The 21,372-nt window shown below is 38.1% G+C and overlaps 1 protein-coding gene and 1 pseudogene across 4 annotated transcripts in view; one reads left to right on the top strand and one right to left on the bottom strand.

The window, feature by feature from the left end:
* Positions 1-21,372, bottom strand: part of LOC149084090 (tyrosine-protein phosphatase Lar-like) — a 205,455-nt gene that overhangs the window by 86,026 nt on the left and 98,057 nt on the right. For all 3 annotated transcript variants that reach the window (XM_089234444.1, XM_089234443.1, XM_089234445.1), the window contains one exon: positions 2,656-2,791. In XM_089234444.1, coding sequence (XP_089090570.1) covers positions 2,656-2,716 — 61 coding nt within the window. In that variant the 5' untranslated portion in view covers positions 2,717-2,791. The remainder of the gene's footprint in view (positions 1-2,655; positions 2,792-21,372) is intronic.
* On the top strand, positions 13,744-14,757 carry LOC149084092 (histone-lysine N-methyltransferase SUV39H2 pseudogene; annotated as a pseudogene). The gene has a single exon (XR_016192945.1). The product of XR_016192945.1 is annotated as a histone-lysine N-methyltransferase SUV39H2 pseudogene (transcript).

The raw sequence follows: 21,372 nt of genomic DNA, 5'->3' as shown, positions 1-21,372 counted from the left end.
ACAAAGTCGGTGAAATTTTGGCGATTTCTGGAAAACATTTACTTTTCAATGTCTATTATTTGTTAATTTGTCTATTTCAGTGTTCAACCTTTTTACACTCTTGCGAACCGGGGAAAATAGTTCAACAATTCACACAACTGGCGGAAATGAGAGGGAAATAGTTTGCGGACTCTGGCAAAAGTCAAAAAGTAGGTGGAAATAATTGGCGGACCGGCAAAAACGATAATGAATAGAGAAAAGTAATTTTGCGCATCAGCAAAAGATAAATAAACGGGAAAAAAAATTATTAGCACACCAGCTGACGACATTTTTTCGCGGACAGGCACTGGTGTGCGGACCAGCGGTTGAAGAACACTCTATATTTCTTTGTTTACTGCCCTATTCTTTTTTCAACACGTGGCAGCTATGAATACAGAATTACAATAAAACCTCTCGGACAGGACCACACTCCTTTCTCAGAGAAAAAAAAAAACCCCTAGAAAGTGCGGCACCTTTTCAATATAGGTTAAATAACGAGTAAAAAAAAAATTGTCCTCTTCTGCAAAGGCCCTTCAGAGAGGTTTCACTGTATTATCATTACAGAAGTATATTTACAATAGAGATATATCCAAAGAAAAAAAATAATTTTTTTATTGAGGTGATGATAAATGCTCGTAATAATAAAGTGTGTCAATTCCGATCATTAAACTACTGCTTAGCGAAGCCAAACCTAAGCATTCTCGTGAGAGTGACATTTCAACAAAAATCACGTTCTGGGGGTTTTTGTATACAATGGTCACGAAGAGATATTTGTCACGCGAAGGTGTTATAACGGGAATAAAAATAGGTAGCCGACGCTGAAATGTGTGGTATTTCTGGAATCTCGGTAACCGACCCTCCTTACAGTGTTGTATGCATCTGTCACGGTAAATATGATAAATCGGTTATTATGAATATTTACCAATCGTCCTGGTAAGTTTGATAAAAATTTATCACTTTTACCTTCCTTTTTCCTCTCCGGCGATCATGCATAATACCCAAGCGTCGCTGGTAAGTTCGATAAATACTAAAAAAAATTATCACTTTTACCGCCGATTATGCATAATTAACCAAGCGTTGTAGGTAAATTTGATACATGCTTGAAATTTATCTACTTCATGTGATTATGTAATACTCTAGTGTAATTGGTGAAGTTAATAAGTTGATCATTTTTGTGGTTGCGGTCATTTTCTGCACACGAGGGCTAATTAGACCGGGAACTACAATTTATTGCCGATTCCGAACGGTAGGCTTGTTTTTATACTCATCGAGAGGTTGGTGCGTTAACTCCGCGATGGAGGACTTCCTACGGTAGAAATTTTTCTGCGGTCATGTCGCCGTTTATGTTGTACCCAGTGTCAGGAAAGTTTTCTGACAAGGACGAACCGGGTATCGAACTCGCGACACCTCATGCATAATCCTCCTTTGGTACTTTAGGAGAATATCTCATCGACCTGGGCTACCGCGCCCCAAGTTAATAAGTATGGAAAAATTCCAAATGAATCAATCTAGTATGGGAGATACAGTCGGAACCCGATATAATGGCAACAAATTTTACGATCGTTATAATGAAAAATAAGTTTATGATCGTATCCCGATATAATGATGCATGTATGAATAATCATGTTTAGTATATCATATAATACAATTTATCATGTCTACCAACGACGCGACGTTTTGGTATTCTGAATAATCACCGAGATAATTTTTTAGTACTTATTAAATTTACCAACTACGCTTGAGAGTTGTGCATAATCGCCGCTAAAAGAAAGTGATTAATTTAGGGAAATTTATTAAATTTTCCAACGACGCTAGAGCACTATGCATAACCGCCGGTAAAAATCGATTAATTTAAGAAAATTTATCAAATTTACCAACGACGCTTGGGTACTATGCATGATCGCAGGTAATTTGATTAATTTATGTAAATTTATCAAAATTACCAAAATGCTCGGCGATTATGCATAGTAGTCGGATTTATCATCCGACTTCATGATTCCATTAATCAATTTCTATTGGATTTTTAGCGAACGTTCGTCCTAATTCTAGGTCATGATATTGAATTTCGATGCGACATTAATTTTTCAGAAAGCTTATGAATATTGATCATAATAAATGCGGCTTATATTTGATTCCAAGTTAAAAAGATCGATCTAATTTGTGCGTGATAAAAATAAAAACTTTACGCGAAATTAAAAAACAATTCAAAGATTTATCCTTATTCGTGATCATAATAAGCGATTTCCATTGATTTTTCTCAGAATACTCATTCTAATTTGTGGTTACAATAGACGATTTCTAAGAGAAATTAAATTTTGCACTCAATGCTCATCCTAATTTATGCTCATAATAAGTGATTTCTATGAAAAAAATGTCATTTTTCTGTCAATATTTATCCTAACCTATGAGCTTTATTCACACATTATGAAGTTGATAATCAAATTAAATTATTCCTTATGTGATCATGGAAATTATTTCCATGCAAAATTATAGAAGTATATTCAACTATTTAGTTCTGATTTATCATCACACACAAACAAATATAAAACACAACCACTAAAAACCATATAATCTCGCATTAATATATAACCCACACAAACATTCCTATCTACGGAAAAAGAAAGCATTTCTACTCACCATCTGCTGAGACGAGACAAAACATCACAACCAAGACTAGGATATGCAAGGAAAACTCCATTTTTTTTCACCCTTTCCTCGAGCACCTCTTTTATTACTATTAAATATTTTTCTCTCTCTTCCAGGTAATACGAACCTATTATGATATGATCGAGAGAAAAAAAAAAAAGAGAAGAAAAATATAAATAAAAATTATACTGGCCTGACCGATGACGTATTTTTACACAACACCATCACAAAACAAATAACAGGCACGTCAGTCACACTATAAAATATCCTAGTGATTGAATTGTCATTTTCTCATGCGAAAAAAAAACAACTTTTTCGTAGTATTTCCAATATTCTTCTATTAGGATATGAGAGCACATTGATGTAATTTCAGCAGTAGCACTACTTAGATCGTTTAAGGGAACACTTTTCCTATAACAATCATGTTTATTCCTCCATGATGATCAGAACACGCACGGAGAAAAGGTTTAAAAACACATCATTCCACCAATTAGTACTTTCAAAAGAGCATTTGATGGAATTAACATAAATGGCAAATGGCAAACACTAAAGCAAATGAGCACAATATCTGATATCCAATGATAGAGATGATTCTCGTGGTCTTCTCCCATCCGTAAACAGTTGTTTAATTCTTGTGAGATTTGTAATATGCTATTGGTATTAATCTTCATCTATTGCACACATACTATTTACAATGTGTATTTCTAGTCACAATACCGCTGATAAATTTCGCAAGCCTTCCCTCTGAAACATTCTGTCCACTATTGTATAGGACCGAGAAAAAAAAAATTGAATTTGTTGAGAAGAGTTACAGCGGAATACCCTCGAAAATACACCGAAACGCAGGTGTTTTAAAAACTCCAAGAGGTTGTCCTTTTTTTCTTTTCTTTGTTATCCGATAAGTAGAGGAAAATATAATCAATACGTTCCAACTGAGCACTTCCCTACCTCCAACTCCAAAAACACAACTTCAAGCATTTGAATACACTTCAACATTGAGTATGATGTGATCCGAAAACTTCTCAAGAAAACTCCTTGTATATATAAATATTTTTTGTTTATATATTCTAGTAATTCCACTCTATATTTCCTCCAACACAGCTTGAGTTTTGGTTCTTTTTTTTTACAATAAACCCCGTGTATCCCATATCATGTAATTCATTCTTCCGAAAATAGTATGTGATTTTAACATAATTAACATTATCCAGGACGGACTGGGATAATTTTCCACATCACGGCCACCAATTTCAAAATTTTCAACAAGAAAAATTAATTTCCACTATCATGATCAACGTTATCCTCGTGATAAAAATATCTCAAGTCTCCACAATGACTAAACTTGACACGGACTTCTGGGACAAAACTGGAATCAGGACAGCGCACTCCAGGACTGGTAAAAATGAAAAAATATATGTGAAAAAAAAAAATTCCGGACAGTAATCGACGAAATGCATGACGGGTAATACGAGGTTCACGTGGGTCAGGACAAAAAAATATACATACACTCACACACACACACAGTAACGACCAATCAGCTCCATGTGCGTCGCGGTTACCATGACTACAATGGTTTAACAATGGCGGAAGAAAAACCGGGGGGTTGGCACGGCCAAAACGTATACACCTCACAGTAATCTTTACGTATATATATATACAGAATTTTTTTCACCTATATAAGAATATTTTTTTTTCCGACATGTCGTGCAAAAAAGCCGTATTTAAAATACAATACAGGAAAAGGGGAAAAAATTATTATTTCCTCATTAAATTTGTTACAAACAGGTCGATGCTGGAACGAGAAGCTTCTAGAGAATAGGACATTCACACAAATATCAAAAACAAAAATTTTAACTTATAGTAATTATCCAGACACCCCCCCCCCCCATTTTGTTTATATGTGATCCATCTCACAATAATATCACCCCCTCCCCAGTTATGAAATTATTTTGTAAATGAGCGGGATATAGATAAACAAAATAAGCCATTGCTGACACTAACGGTATTCGATTTCCGTTTACTGCGAATATTTGATCGAGACCTTAATTTAGTGATTCCCAAGAGATAAACCGCTGCCTTGGAATCGTTCAAGGGTACTTCGTGGAATTACAGGGGGGAAAATAATATTAATAAAATATTCAACAATCACAACAGGCCAATGGCAAATCTAGGTGAGTGTATATTGTACTATAATAATGGTGTTCCTTTCCTCCTATTTCAGGGTTTCTGGCAAAAATTTGCTTGATCATTTCCCTTTGGGGAGAATCTTAATTTTGAACAGTTTAAAGCTATCCGGAAAATGATTCAGTCGGAGAAGTTCATCAAAAACTGTGACAAAATATTGAACCATATTGTCAGGTAAATTCTTGAGTGTGTTGTTGGTGATAGTGTCCTTAACCGGGTGCCGTTTTTCTTTTTAAGCTGTTTGATTATGCGATTCACTTCCTCAGTATCTGTAGAAAACAGTGAAGAGGGAACTTCTCTGGACTGATATCCCTAAAATATATGCTCACCTCTCTTTCAACACTAGCTATAATTTGAGGAGGAGTATTGTTGCATGGCGAGCATTGTCGCTCATAAAATGTTGTATCAAAAAAAGTTTCTGCTTTATGTACATCTGTATAATGTGCCATTAGGTCCAATAATCGGAGGAATCCTATTCTGGAAGGGATTACAAGTTTTATATACCTTATATAATGTACCAACCGTACAATTAGCCTCTCGCAGAAAGGTCAAATAGCGCTCACTCATAAACTCCCTGATCTCACGTGCTACGGTCCTTTTGATACTCTATGTATCTGTCATAGAAATACGGATTAAGAGTACGTTCCTATTTCCTCCTAAATTTATTTTTTTTAATTTGATACGTTCCTTAATCTAGCTAGAAATACCCAGTGAATTATTAGTATGAGCATCACGAGTTGATTCGGTGGCTGTATTCGGGGAAGGCAATGTGATTCAAGCGAGCTTTGGTTTAAATAAAAGCCAGATCACAACTTTCTTTGACTTATGGATAAAGGGGGATACTGAAGTCCGCTTCCAAGAAAATGGGGTTATGATCTGTTCAGAGAATGGGTCGAACATCGACCGACATTGCAAATGGGAGGATCTTAGTGAGCGCTATGTCCAGCGCCGTCTTAACGTACGGCCCGGGGGCCTCGAGGGAAAAGGAGGCCTCAGAAAAATGAAAAAGTGGTTGAATTATTTCAGAATTTGCCAGGAAGGGCCTCAGAAAAATCACTTGGCCCGGGGCCCCATGATGCTCTAAAGATGGCACTAGCTATGTCCAAAATATCAGGATTTTGGCCAGCCCTGTCAGGAAAGTGCGTGGGTTTATGGTGAAAACGGTTGAATTCTTTTACGAATGCAGAAATCCTCAAGAATCCTGCCTTGACTGCTTCTGGAATGAGAATTCCATAAAAAAAAGATTTTGCATTCATGTCGCCACAAAGTATCACAGGATACTGGCAATTAAAAAAGTCATTGAAGAAGGGAATGCTGCTCCGTACGAGTTGAAAAATCCAAAACGCACAAAATGAATAAAAACATATTAACCGATATTTGGCTGCATCAAATATCTCTATGATCGACCTCAACTTTAATACATTTCATCAAACCAACAACTTGTAACTCAAATTCCCCCAAACGAAGGGATAAAACATATTTCTATAACATGCATAAATTCAGAAATTAATGTTTTAAGCCCCAACAGCACAGGACGGGGGCAAAAACATTTTCTTTCTGGCACGCGAATCAACACATTTTTGATCGCTCTTCCAATTTCTTTACCAAGCTGCATGTAATTTTAACATATTATTACTAGTGTTGTTAATCTGAAGATGTTTCAAAATTCCCCTCTTCCCCCCACCATCACCTAAAATGACGAAAATCAGACTGAGGGCAATCAACTTGCAGGAACACGTTGAAAATTCAAATGTAGAAAATTCGAGCTAATTCCATAATTTGAGGATGAACCCGAAGTGGGGCGGGGGGGGGGGGGGGTAGAAAAATCTGCGAAAAAGTAAAACAAAGCTCTGTCTCAAGTACTGTTATGGTGGGATGATGGGAAGGCATGTGAATATTTTGGCAGCAGTCGTGAAAGAGAGTCGTCACGGCTTCTCACATCGAGATTCCTAATCCCGGGATCAATACTCTCTGTGAACCTACATTGGTTTTTTTTTAATGCAATTCGGCTACATATGGCTGAATTTTTGAGGAAGAGGTGGATGGGCACTTACTCCAGCTACTCTCGATCGTTGTTAAACGTAACGTCGTCCAAATGGGTTACCCAGCTGGGACTTGGATTCGAAGTCTCCAGATCCAACAATGGTCCCGGAATCATTTCAAAAAGAATTTAGCATTATAAATTATTCTTTTCTTCTCACTCCCAATATTTTGTTTTATTTTGTAACGTATTCGCAATCTGATTCAGTGCTTAACAACTAAAAGACATTTGTTTTTTCCGGAAGTTGGAAAATGGGCCCTAGAATTTTTGGTCCTCCTTTCCCCCCCCCCCCTCTCTCTCTCTCTCTCTCTTTTTCCAGACAGCTAAAATTAAACTGCTCAAGATGGCTCTGGTAAAAATGGAATTATTAAGTCTATAATTCAGGTCTAACACGTCAGCCAGCAAAATGGAGCAGCGGGTAAATGATCACTAGTTCAGGGGGTTGGGGGGGGGGCATAAAGCTGCTCTCATAGTGGAGCGAACAGGTACGAGTTACAAGAATTGTGACTAAGAAGAGAAAAAATGCATGGAGTGGGGGAAGAAATGTCCGCTAATAGTAAAGGAGGAGGAGGATAGAGAAAATGACCGGAGGGGGTTCTGAAATGTAAGGGTATGATGATGATGATCCTTCCGCAGAAGAGGGAAAGAAAAAAATGAAGAAACGGACCAATCAGCAGATAGCGAAAATCCGCAGAGCGAGGTGAAAACAAACAGAGTTGGTTCAAGTCTTGTACTTCGTTGAGGGCATCTTTCTCTTCTTCGCCTCGCTTCTCCAGCATGTGCAGCGTAGAACAAAATACTACAATTGTTTTCGTCGCTAGTCTCTATTGTACACTTGCGTACCTCTTGGTCGACGCTCTATGTGCGTGGCCAAAGAGTAAACGACTAATGAACAAAGGAGTCGAAGGAGAAATGATAGCTTTGGCCAGAGAACCAATTTATGATCAATATGGCTAGGAAGCCATTGTTAAATGATTGCTCCTGCGCAATGGATCAGAAGGTGATCATTGATCAATAACTAAAGCAGGGGTTCTAAACCGGGTGTCCCTAAAGGGGGGGGGGCCTAGATGAGAAAACTATTAAGACTGTGTTTTTACATCACTATATACTGAATATTATTCTGTGAAGGGGCCCGTGGGTTCCGTTTTATTGAGGACTTCATCTTAATTACACCAAAAAGTCCGTGGAAAATAATAGCTTAAGAGCATTCGCCCAAGAGAAGAGACAAGGGCAAATGACCGTTGCACAAAGAAAACTCGAGTACCAAAACTTTTTGAGAACCATTACTTTAAAGCAGGGCCCATTTTGCTACTAACCCTTTGTGCCAATAAGATAAAGGCCACGGACCTCTTTACAAAATATTATTCAGCATTTAGTAATGAAAACAATGAATTAATTCTTTCTCATTCCAACTCATGGACACCTCCAGCCCGAAATACTCACAAGGTACCCCCAAGAATGCCGGCTCTAACGGGCTGGCCAACGGGACCCGACTCCATTATACAGGAGTCTAAGTCTAATACACATCTTTTTTTGTGAAAAACATTTTACTAAGACATCTGTGGGATCTGGTCTAAGGAAATCGCTAAAATTAGGTACAAATACCCGCCACGCCCCACTCAGACTGGGATTCGAACCCAGACGTGTGAAGCACGAAAATCATTCGGTGTCAATCTTCAAAAATTTCAAACAATAGGCTACTGAATTTTACATTGCTTCAACGGTGGAACCTAGTAAAATTTTATGCGGACATGATAACACAGAAAAAAAAATGCAAGGGGAAAAAAAAAAATCAAAAATGAATCACGGTCTACTATTGGTCGAATTGTAGATTCAAACGCTGTTGCCACCCGTCGGAAAAAGAAACACTTTTATTTGTTCTGTTATTGGGATGGATATATCATTCGAGAAAACCCTGACAAAACGAAAGACATTGCACAAAAAAGAAGAAAGAAAAAAAAATTTAAACCAATACTATATCAGCTCGACTTGACTTCACCTAAAAAACAGCACAAACAGCAACACTATCCCCACCTCCATCAATACGACCCCCAGCCTGGAAAAAAAAAAGGAAACATATTTTCTAGAATTTTCCAGCATTTCGATTCGGAGAGGGTCTTTGAATGCTGATGTTCCAGAATCTTTCTCGGACCGTGGCAATACTTGTACCAGCAAGTAGTAATACACGCGGTTTATGGTGTGATGGAGTTTTTAGAGGTGGGACAGGGGGCGGAAGGGGGTAAAAAAGCTTTAGAAATGACCCTTTGCAGCTCCCTCTCTCTCTCTCTCTTTCCCGTCCTGGTCCGAATACTAGATCAGACTGGGCTCAATGGGCACGTGACCCGCGTACAAGAAATTCGCTGCTGCCTCTTTTTTTTCTTATTTATTTATTTTTTTCTACTGCCTTTCAAATGTGATAAACGAGTGGCCGAGACGATATCAACAGCCAATGAAAAAAAAATTGGTACACGGTACAGTGGAAAGAGCAATTCATCATGTATTGGCGGAATTCGTATGGGTCGCGGAAAAACTGTGTATCGCGAGGGTTTTGTCTGGATGACTGCGAGGAACACGTGGAATGTTGTTTCTTAAGTTTTCAAATTCGCAACTTTGCAATAGGGAAATATTCAAAAGAGGTGATTTTTTTTATTATGTGAGTATATCCCCGTTCACATGGGAAATGAGAAATCCCGTTTCCTTCATTTCGCTCCGGGGTAAAAATTGCAAAGGATTATGGAAAAAGGATATGCAAAAGGGTTTGCAATGCACCGCAAAATCCTCATAGAAGAGGGTGTAAATATTTCCTTCTCTTTCTTTACCTATGAGGGGAAAAAAGTCGTCAGCCGGGTACTAGACCTACCGCCAATGCTACCGTAATATTGCACATGTACACGGGCCTCAAGATTTACTTCACTGGCTACACAGAATCCCATGTCAGTCCCATACGTAGGTAATTATTTACCGCTATTTACACTCAGAGCTAGGGGAATTTTACTCTGTGAAATGTACCTGGTTCGTGCATGTATGCGCCATGTGTGTTCAGTAGGTCCTGAGCAGTGGTTCTCAAAGTGTACGTCGCAAAACTTTGTCAAAAGCGTCACACCGAGCAAGGATATTGACGTACGTCTGAATTCATCAGTAGGAGTCAGAAGTAAAGCGTGACATTTTCCACAATTTTTGCCGCAATGAGCAGTGAAAAAAAAATTTATGCCAGTGTAGCCTCGTTCACATGTGCGAATATTGCGGTAGCATTGGGAGTTCTAGCACCCGCTTGACGACTTTTTTCCTACGTAAGGAAAAAAATGGAGAGTCGTTATTGGTGAAAATTCTTGAAGCGGGTTTAAAAACCCACCTTGGCCGTTTTCCCATGTGAACGGGGCTTGTGTGTACCGCAGGTACATGATCGCTAAGGCAGATAAGACGTAAATAAATGATCGCAGGACAAGGAAAACCATAGGTAAATGATCAGCAGGGCGGCCATGAAACCACGAAAGAGAATCACTAGGGTGAGAGAATCGCACGTTAAAGACGTGTTAGAAATTTTTATTCATGTGGATGAAAAAAATGCTCAGCTGTGCCATTAATGAAAATCAAACACAGGAACAAAACGGAGGTTCAGCATTAGGAAGTATATTTTAACAAACCAGTGAACGCCAAACAACTATCAAATTGTAGTTTTACTTTTACGATTTATTAAATGAAAAAAAATACTGTTTCTATGTATAGACTAGCGTTTCTCAACCTTTCTAAAATCTCAAACTATTTGACGGACCTGATTTACACAATATAAACATAATTCATTATTCGAACCTGTGTGGATATCATTAATATTAATTTCGCGCAATATAATAATTCACATTCAATCATGATTCACGGAATTATCGTCTGCCTGCGGACCACCTCTCTTATGTTGTCCGTGGACCATAGATTGAGAAATGGTGACATAGACTATTAAGTTCGATTTCTGTCTTAGCAGTAAGGAGTGGGAAACTTTCTATATTAATTATTGTTTTTCTTTTTTCCTCCCGCACAAACAAACTACTTTCTATATCTTTACTCGTCCGCAAAATTGTTCACTTATTTCTCCGATCTGCAAGTATAAAAATTCTGGGAAAAAAAACTACAGTAAACAGCAGTGTTCTTCAACCATTTTACAGCTACGAATTGGATAAAGTTGTTGCAAAATTTCGCGGTCGGACGAAAATGTCCGAAATAATTTGCGGACCGGCAAGAAATAAATGTAAGAAATTATTTGAGAACCGACAACAAAAAGTAAATAAGAGAGAAAAATAAATAAATATCAGAAATGACTTGCGGACTGGCAAAAATGAATAAATTCTAGAAATGATTTGCGGACCTACAAAAAATAAATTGAAAAAAAATAATAATTTGAGGGCTGGTAATAAATAAATGGCAGAAATAATTTGCGAACAGGAAAAAACATATAAATATAATTCGCAGACCTCTGACGACTAAAATAGAAATAAATTTTCCGCGGACTGGAGGCTGTCATACTCATTGTCCCGTTTTTGTTTTTGGCCGTCCTGACCCTTTGGCAAAAAATTTCCCGGTTTTTCCCGTTTTTTACACGATGCCAACTTGAATTTTTATTGTTCATTGAACTCAAAGATTGAAATTATTTTTCAACTCATAAATTCTGTATTTTATGATAATTCCAACTATAAATAATCTATCTAACTAAACCAGCGGTTTTCAACCGGTGCTCCGCGGAGCCCTTGCAGCTCCTTGTGCATTCTCCAAGGGTTACGCGGCCGCTTGAAGAAAATAAAAAAAGTTTTTGTACATAGTAAAAATAAATCAGTAACTTTGATGAATAACTAAGAAATGGGCTTACGGGGCTCCGTGAGTCGAAAAAGGTAGAGAACCGCTGATCTAAACCATTAGTCGCCCAACTTTTTCTTGTGAAATGTTTTATTTCGTGGAATTCATTTTAATCTACTGCAATTAGCAGCAATGCTTCATTTCCCGCTACTGTGATTTTTTTGCTTGATTTCAACAATATTTGGCAACTTTGTTCATTTTTGGCAATAATTAGCGATGTCCTGTATTTGAAATCCCATTTTCCCGTATTTCACTCGAGGAAATATAGTCAGTCCAAATTCAGTCATATTCGGCAGACGAAAAATAATCGCTGAAAATCTGAGGCATACATAAAAAACGTAATCGGTATTATGGTGTGGGCATAAAATTTATACCGGTGTGTCATACTGTTACACTTATATACATATTGTTAATTTTCATACGGAAAACTTGTTGAAAACTAACGTCCAATTCCAACAGGACAATTACAGTGAAACTTGTATATAAGATATAACGATACTGTCTATAACGATATTTTCTTTGGTCGCGGAGGGATTCCTATTCAACAGGAAATAGCGCAAATACTCAAACTGTCTACAATGATATGATAACCTGTGAAAATAATTGTTTTCTGTCCCTACCTACAGTATCGCAAAAGACGGTTTCACTCGATTATAACAAATTGTTTTGTCTTTTATTTGATAGATGGCAGGAGGGTCAGAGCCCAACGCTGTTTCTCGCATGTGTGATAATAAAATATACTGTACATCAAGAGAAGTTTATAAGTTATTAAAAAGTTTAAAAGTAAGTATAGAAATAAATTTATAAATTAATAATACGTACAGGGTGTCACTTAAATTCGTAAATAATTAAAAAATTCATAAAAATCGAAGGAATTATAGTCCGTTTCAGGTTAACTTTGCAGTGCAGAGAAAGGTAGAGAGTGTATTCCTTCGCCGCAAAATATAGTTCCCATATATCGGAGGCTTACGATGATCATTTATGCAGAATATTTCAATGTTTTGAATGATTAAAAATGAATACTGAAAAAATAGTGTTCTGAATCGATCTTGATTCGTTTAAGAATTTCAAAATAGAAAAAAAAATGATCACCATTATGCATAAAAAAAAAGATTTTTCTCAGTGAGATTGGCGAGAATCAGCTATACCTTACCGCGACTGCGCATCGATACATTGGTTGAAAGGCTTTCGTTGTCATAGCAACGTGTGATGCGGTTCCCTCATAGCTTCCCTTTCACTGCAAAGTTAACCTGAAACGAACTATAGTGCATTTGAATGCGGTTGAGACAAAGTTATTCTCATGAAAGAGGATTTTTTGTACCCCCCCAAATAATATAGTTCAAACTTTTGTCAATAGAGGACGCTTCACGAGAGCAAATCATAGTCCGATAAAATTCAGGGTGTACCATTAACAGATTATTTTTGAATTTTCCTGTAACTGGCTCTTACAGAAGGTTTTCTATCGTGATATTAACATTGGTGGACTAATTATTATTGGTAAATTCGTTATAGTTCAGCCCCGAATCAGCGGCTGAAGGTTTACGAACGTTTCGGATACAGAAGAGATTGAAGAAGGTTCGGGTCAATCACTCCTGCCGGACTTTCATGCAGCGCCTTCTATCACCGGAAATTCGAACCAATTTTTTTTTCCCCTGTTCAAGCAAATCACTTTTTTGAAACCACATTCAAAAACAGCAGTTTTTCCAATTTTTAAGAATTTTTTAACTGTTTATGAATTTATGGGACATCCAGTACGTAAATAAAATTTATAAATGCTTTTATTTTTCTTTTCTCCGCCGGCGGTTAGCAAATTCGCAATTGCTAATTGTCCTTAAAATCGCGGTGTCCCGTAATGAATCTAAACTTTCTTTTTTCTCAACGAAATATGGTCACGCGAAACGAATTGATTTCCGGAAACAAAGTTACGATTTTATTCGCAACTCTAGTTTACGACGCAATCGTTAATCGGACTCCCATGATTCGGGCAGTTTTTATCATCCCCGCGATGGCAACGCACCACGTTATTGATGTTTTAATCTCCTTGTTTTTATTTGTCAGCCGTTTAGATCGCATTGGTGTCCCTCGTTAGTTGCTTTCTGAAGGATGCTGTACTGGCAGCATTGAGTGGGAATAGCTGGCTTTCCTTCTGGCTGAGTGACTGGCAGACGACATCTATTCATCCGTTGAATGGGCACGGAAGTTACAGACGATTATGCGGAACGTCTCGCCGACTGGGAAATCGAGCTGAACAAAAAAAGCGGCAACATGCGGTACATCAGGGTGAACAACGCCGAATATTCGGGTCCTCCCCCGCATTTCAACGTCATCACCGACTACGTGTCCAGTTACGTCGATCTATCGCGGGAACCCACCAATGGATGCGATTGTTTGCAGTGTTACGAGGACAGTTACTGCCGCTGCGTCTTCCAGAAGAGCCTGGAGCCTAATTACTCACTGGAAGGACTTCTCGCTGTCGATCCGGGAGACCCCATATTCGAGTGCAACAAAAGATGCAGGTGCGGCATCGAGTGTCCTAACCGCGTCGTACAGAAAGGGTCCAGGGTCAAACTCGAGATATTCAAGACCAGCGACGACCGTGGATGGGGGCTCAGGACACTGAGCGACATCAAGAAAGGCCAGTTCGTCCTAGAGTACCTCGGGGAGATCATCACAAACGACGAGGCGGAGAGAAGAGAGTATTATCACGACAACGATGATATCTACACCTGTGACCTGAACTTCCACGACACCGGAGGACAGAAATATGTCGTGGACGCCTCAAACTTCGGCAACATATGTAGGTTCATAAACCATTCGTGTTCGCCAAATCTGGAGACGTACCCGGTGTATATAAACATGCGTGATCTGAGCCTTCCCAGGATAGCCCTCTTCGCTGGAAGAGCAATAAGCCGGGGCACGGAACTGACATTTGATTATAGATTTAGTGAAGGAAAAAATGATTCGAAGAAAGTAAAGTGCCTTTGTGGATCAAGAAACTGCAGAGGATTCTTGTATTAAAACATATCTGATTACATTGTGTTTGTTAATTGTTTCAATGAAATGAGGTGGGAGGGATATAGTGGAACTTGTAGAAAAAACAAATAGAAGACTAAGATATATTCTGTTTAAGGCAGGGTTTGACAAAAAGAAAATCTAGGTTTCATGAACCAAGTGAATTTTTTGTGCTTGAGCTATTTATTAATCACAAAAAATTTTAGGCTTCAAGGCATGGTTTTGGGTTCCGTTCTAAGAGATACACAACAAAGTACATCAATACCAGACCAGCATCAAAAATTTTCCCCCATTCCCAGCACCTAAGGGCTGTATATATAATAATTGCTATGGCAACGCCACAGTATACATAAAGTTCATAAGTAACCAGTCGTCATAAGGGTGAAATATCATCAATGGGAACTTTTGACTCAATTCAAAACATGTTTCAGTCTCATACAGGTATCACTGTGGTATCCAATCAGGCGCACAACATTTATGATGGAACCTGTAGCCATGTGAGTGCTGGTCTGTTAACAGGACTATCAACAATTTATGATAAAGAAAGCCAAGCTTTGTATGGGATTGTTGTGATCATTAAAGTAAAAATCTTTAATTATTATCATGGATAGAAACACTAGGTGTTTATGATATAAATAATCCTAATGGGCATCTGATACCCGGGGAAGAGAAACAGCACACCATTATCAGTGCACGATAGCCTGCACAAGATAACGGCTTATTACAGAGCAACACAAGACAAAAGTGATTTTTCATAATAATTATAATATGAATTATTGCTTACACCACACTGCCATTACTTCTGTCTCCCTGGCATAAGATAATACGCGGAAATGTTATAGCAATTCCCTTTTTTTGTATGATTTCCTCCATAATGAATTGGTGCCCCCCACCGTCTGATTCTTTATTACTATTATTATATTTCCTTCTGCGTTTGTGTTGCACTTCATTCCCCCTTTTTTTTTTGGTTATCACCTGTAGGTGACATCATCCCCTAGAGGTTCATACTAATAAAAAGCATTTGGCACGGGTTTCAATTGAGTCTGTTAGCATTTTAGAGCTTTGCTTTGTTCGTTTATATATTGTATCATGCTAGTCTGATTTGAATGGGACTGTGTAGTTCATGATTTTGTATTCCCCCCCCCCCCCGTTAAAGGTTCAATTTGGTTCATTTAACTTTACATTTTCCTGACACTTAGACTGGAGCTCAGTACACGCAATATTGCCAGTCTTGATGGGGATGGGTACTACCACCTTCATTTCATTGAAACTGTTTTCAAAAACACCCTGTATATACCATTCAAAGAAATATGTATATTTATGCAAGGGCCTTGCCGTAACGATAAATAACAGTATTTCTCAATGTTTTCTTCCTTTTGTGTAATAACCCACCCTTGAAATAACAACCACTGAGATACTTGGGCTTTATCATCATATGGCAATTTTTCAATTTGTTCTATTTTACGAGCATTATAGTGTTCTTGTTATATGTCCATCAGTCTTCTTCGTATGAAGGGTGTTCGAGAGTAAAAATGCAAAGGCTACTATTTATTCAAAACACTTGTTTGGCAAAACGCCATCTACAAATTATTCATTAGTTCATGAATTATTTTTCTCTTCATTGTAAGCTCGATACTTCAGCCAGACTTACATAGAAATGGCAAAAGACCATAAAGAAAAAGCTAAGGGATCATGGCTGGTTAACTGCTACAACCTCCATCACCGTCTCAAACTGAGGATCCCAGCTGCTTTTTCGAGCAACCCATGGGCAGAGATGCGGCATCAATGATGGAACCGACTGATTTAATTTATATGCATGTATAGAATTGGTGTCATCATGCTTTCCCCCCCCCCAGTTTCTTCATGTCTTCACCTATGGAACAACTGCGCCAGACCATGACTAACCTTTGGCCAGTACCACAACTTCAGCAAACATCACAGTTCAATTGCCATCCGATAGAGAGTGTCGCCATATCACAGTGTACTTTCATCCTAACAGCATATTTTACTTTTTTGCTGGCAACACAGTCATTGAGACTGCATGTCTATCTCCTGCCACTTTCAGTTCGCGCTCGTGATGTCTCAAAAACATGTAACCACCTTTTTTCTAGTAAAGTTTGTAATTTTAACCTTCTGAATGATTAGAGTCACATATCTAAAACCACATTATGTTTGTGTGCCCGCTAGTTCATTGACAACATCCCGAAGACTGCTACAGTGCAACAGTGTTTCAGAATTAGAATGTGACAGAAAAATGCAAGCTTCAATTTCTTTTTTTCATCGTTTTAATCTGGGTCACCATTTTTACAAGGGGATCTGAGACTCTAAACAAACTTTACTAGAAACAAAAGGCAGTTACATGTTTTTAAGACATCACGAGAGCAAAACCGAAAATGATAAGAGAGAGGGAGAATACAGTCTTCATATCTCAAAGATGTTGTCAACAAAAAAACAAAGAGGAAAATATGCTGTGAGGATGTAAGTAGACTGTGGTATATATAGCAATGTCCTCTATCAGATGTAAATTGAACTGTAATATTTTCTGAAGTCACAGGCACACCACATATGCAATGAACTCTGTCCAAATAGACCTATGTTATGCATCCTTCCTTTTCGAACAACCCTTGATTGCTACCTTTTTTCCTTTGAAATAACTGCCATATTCTATGGGAAAACTAAATATTATTATCGCAATCCAACAATTCCAATTTCTCGGGATGCCCTTATTTTTGTATCCTCACTTTCCAAAATAACCATCATGCATCTACAGAATCGTAAGTCTCAGAATTGTGTTCATACAATGCTAAATTCCAATATAGAAGTTCCTTACAGGTTCAATGTGTAAATACTGTATTTTAACATTTATAGGGTGATGTTTTCTTTTGCCAGAACTAAGGGCCCCAAAAAGGGGGGGGGGACTTTTTAAAAAAAGGCTCCCAAATCTCAAGACCAAAAAGTCAGGGGGTTATACACGTTAAAATATTGTATATATGTACACAATTCTGTGAATTATCAGAATAATATCTGGGCGATTTCTGAAAAATAGGTCATAATTGTCCCCAGTATCTGTCAAATATAGCGAGTTCAAAAATTTCTCTCTTTTTTTTTTTTTTTCAATTTCCTATTCAGATTTGGGTTATTTCCACAAAATAAGCAAAAAAGTTTGTTTTACTACATAAACTTCTCTTATGAACTATAATTAGTTATACTTATTAGAAGCTAAAATCTACGGTAAAAAATTAAATTTAACTATGTGGGCACCCTTATTCATGTATAGTATTTTATAGTTATGTTTTATTTCATGAAAATGACCCATATCTGATAGAGAAAAATTTATTTTTTTTTTTTAATTTGGCCCACATGTGGTTTGCTATTAATCACAGGTTATATTACTCAGCTTATCGTTATTATTATATATTTATATATATATATATAATATCATATATATTATAATACTCAGCATATCGCCAGAAGGCTTACAGAAATTTCACCTCCAACATTACACCCCTGGCACATTTTGTCCCTGGGCATTTCGCCTGCCTTGACCATGTGAGTGTCCAAGTAATTGACTGACTGTATTAGTGATCAAGTTAATGACCACATGAGCAAACAATTGAAGTGGTGAGTGACACTATAAGTGAACAAGTGAGTGCGTGACCATATTAAGGAATGACAGTACCTCATACGGTCACTAACTTGATAATGAAAGCAGTTACTCGGCCACTTATACGACCAGGCACTTTGTCACTCATATGGTCACGTGCTCATATAGTCAACCACTCACTTCCATGGTCATTCATACAGTCGCATCCAATCACTTGGTCACTAGCAGTTAATCACCTACTTGGCCACGCATACGATCACAGAAGGAAATTTCCTGGATAACATCCCAGAATCGTCGACCTGTGTTGTCTTAACTCTTGGGGTACCATCATATCATCAAAGATCAAAACAATATTAAGTGTACCTGATTTTACCGTTAGAAACTCGTATGGTTATTAAACGAAATCTCCTCATAGATGGGGTCAATTCCAAAGTGAATTTTTGATGCCCAGTGTATCAGGAATGTATACTTGATTTTTTTTTCTTTACTATAAATAGTTGAACAAGCTGTCTGCCTTTCTCTAGTTGTGACACTCATATAGTGAACTGTGTATGGATAATGTGAGTTGATAATGATTTCTCAATATGTATTGTCTTGATTTTTTTTATTCTTAAGTTTTGAATAAACGAGCCAAATCTTTTTTTTTTTTTTTTTGCATTCAAAAACTTTCATTTGCATATGAGCATTATATTTACCCAATCCAAGTGTGTAATGCCAAAAAAAATACTCATTACTCTTAATTTATTGTATTTTTCAGCCGATTTCCCTGAACTCCAGTAAGGGCTGTGACTAGGATTTTAGCCGCCTGGGGCAAACATAATTTTGCAGTGCTCCACAAATTTAAAGTCTGATAATTCTACAACAGTGTTCTTTGTTCCTACGTAAAACTGCTGCCCCCCCCCCCCTCCACACACACCACTCTAGTTCCAGCCCTAACTCCAGCTCTAATGAGCAAAAATGAAATATCACGACTCAGTTTGAAGATATTTGGTTCGTTAGTGAATATGCGTGGTTCAAATTAGTTCCCCTCGCATAGATTGAAAATCACACGGATGCATTGGATTATTCAGGTTGAGTCGTAGCCTGGCTGTGAAGTTTATTTTCTCTGGTTGTCCAACTTTAAAGCACGAAAAATGGTTGACCAGTCATTCTGAAGAATCCACTGGTACTAAATTGCACCCATAAAAATATTTGTTTCTCACTTCCGATTTGGGAGATAAGTGACACCATCTATCGCCCCATGAATTTCTAGGGACATGCAAGCCTCCTACGCATCTCCATGGGTGTGCAGACTTCCCATGAATTTCAAGTTTCCCAGGCCTCATGTATTGCAAAGAGCTTTGCACACCATTGCGGTCCTAGAAATTTACCATTAGTGGATACAGGTTCCTTGGATGGGGGAAGGAGGGCAGGTGAATCCCCTCCTTCGAACCAGAACATGGCCCACCACTCTGGAATTTGTATGTGTTGTCAACCTAAAATGAAGTTTGTTGACGTGTAGTGCTGCCATATATCCGTCATTAATTTTTCTAACTATGAGTGAAGTTAGAACAGTATATTATACAAATACAACGCCACAACAGGCAAATTGCCCAACGAGGTGGCTGACTTAAGAACATCATGGATCCCCGAGCCATTTTTTGTAGGCCTTACCTACTACTGCTACACCACACATGCACCCCGCCCACATGAGAAAGAACCTAAGCCAAAGTGACGCATCGTGAAATTCCGAAACAACTGCATCAAATGGTCGATTTGAACATCACTGGGTCAAATTAACACTCGCGATTTGGCGAATTCGACTTTTCATTTATTCGCCGAATACAATATTTTGTCACGCAGCCCGATAAGCATCATTGGAAAAATGAAACTGATTATGGAACAGCTGCTGCCATCTGATATTTAAATAAGAAAGTAAAACTTTTTTTTCATCTAGTACCATACTTGAAAACTAGACGACTGAATAAGCCCTTCATCAAGGTAATTTTCTTTCTACAATGAAATTAAATAGGTCAAAGCCATGCAGCCCTCCGGAAAACCTACAGTAAGTCAAGGCTGATATCATAGAGTTTTTTTTCTTCCCACACGATTTCAACCAATAGCCGTTGAAATTTCTAGAATTTTTTTCTGTTTCTACTTTTTTTGTGGTTCTGTTTGAGAGTTGGGAAAGATTATTGTTGGGGCCGAACTTTTATTGGTCAGAATAGGGGCGCCATTTATTGAGAAAATTGGGATAAGTGACGTCACTGAGGGCGCAGGCGTCCTCCTTTCTCAGTTTTCGAACATGGTAACCCTACCTTGCGTGGATACCTACTAGTAGTGATCTATGAATGAAGTTCTCAAATTTCTGGATAAATAGCAGCAACAGCTGCACTATTAGACGTGGACCTAAAATTGCATTTGTATAAAAGGCTGATAATGTTTTCCCGGGAAAAATACGGGAATTTGGGCCCTCCAATACGGGAAAAATGATGCCAAAGACGGAGGAAACCGCTAATCATTAATCAGAATTCCCAGAAAAATTGCGGCATTTTCCGTCATTGGCGATTTTAAACTGATTTTAGTAACAATCGGCAGAATTTATGGCGACGAGTGGTGATTTCTCGAATTCGCGATCCCATTTTCCCGTACTTTTCTCAGGACATTACGGTCAGCTGGAGATAAATACAGGCTGTCTCATGAAATTTGTAAATAGTTTAAAAATTCATAAAGGAAATTGTACATTTAATGTGGTTTGCGTTTATTTTTGCATACATACGACAGAGGACGCTGCAGAAACGTAAAGCACAGAATTTGGTACTTGAATCTTCCTTCGATCTATTCTCGTCTGAAACATTTGAAAAGCTTCAGCTGGCTATTCGTGGCTGAGGTAGAGCAACTTATTGGCCAAAGTGTGCTTCATCCACAAATGTTAACACCGCAATGAAAACCTTTTTGTCCACGACAGAAACGGGAAAATTGCGCCAGAGCGGTGCAATGTTATGATGCTCGCCTTCGACCATGAATGTTACCGTAAAGGTCCACGGGG

Source organism: Pholcus phalangioides, unplaced genomic scaffold (assembly GCF_987345545.1).
Source record: "Pholcus phalangioides strain wild (caught in Gottingen) unplaced genomic scaffold, Ppha-v1.0 ptg000008l_1, whole genome shotgun sequence".
NCBI lineage: Eukaryota > Metazoa > Arthropoda > Arachnida > Araneae > Pholcidae > Pholcus > Pholcus phalangioides.
Note: the sequence above shows the minus strand (reverse complement) of the source record. Positions and strands in the feature narration are given on the sequence as shown.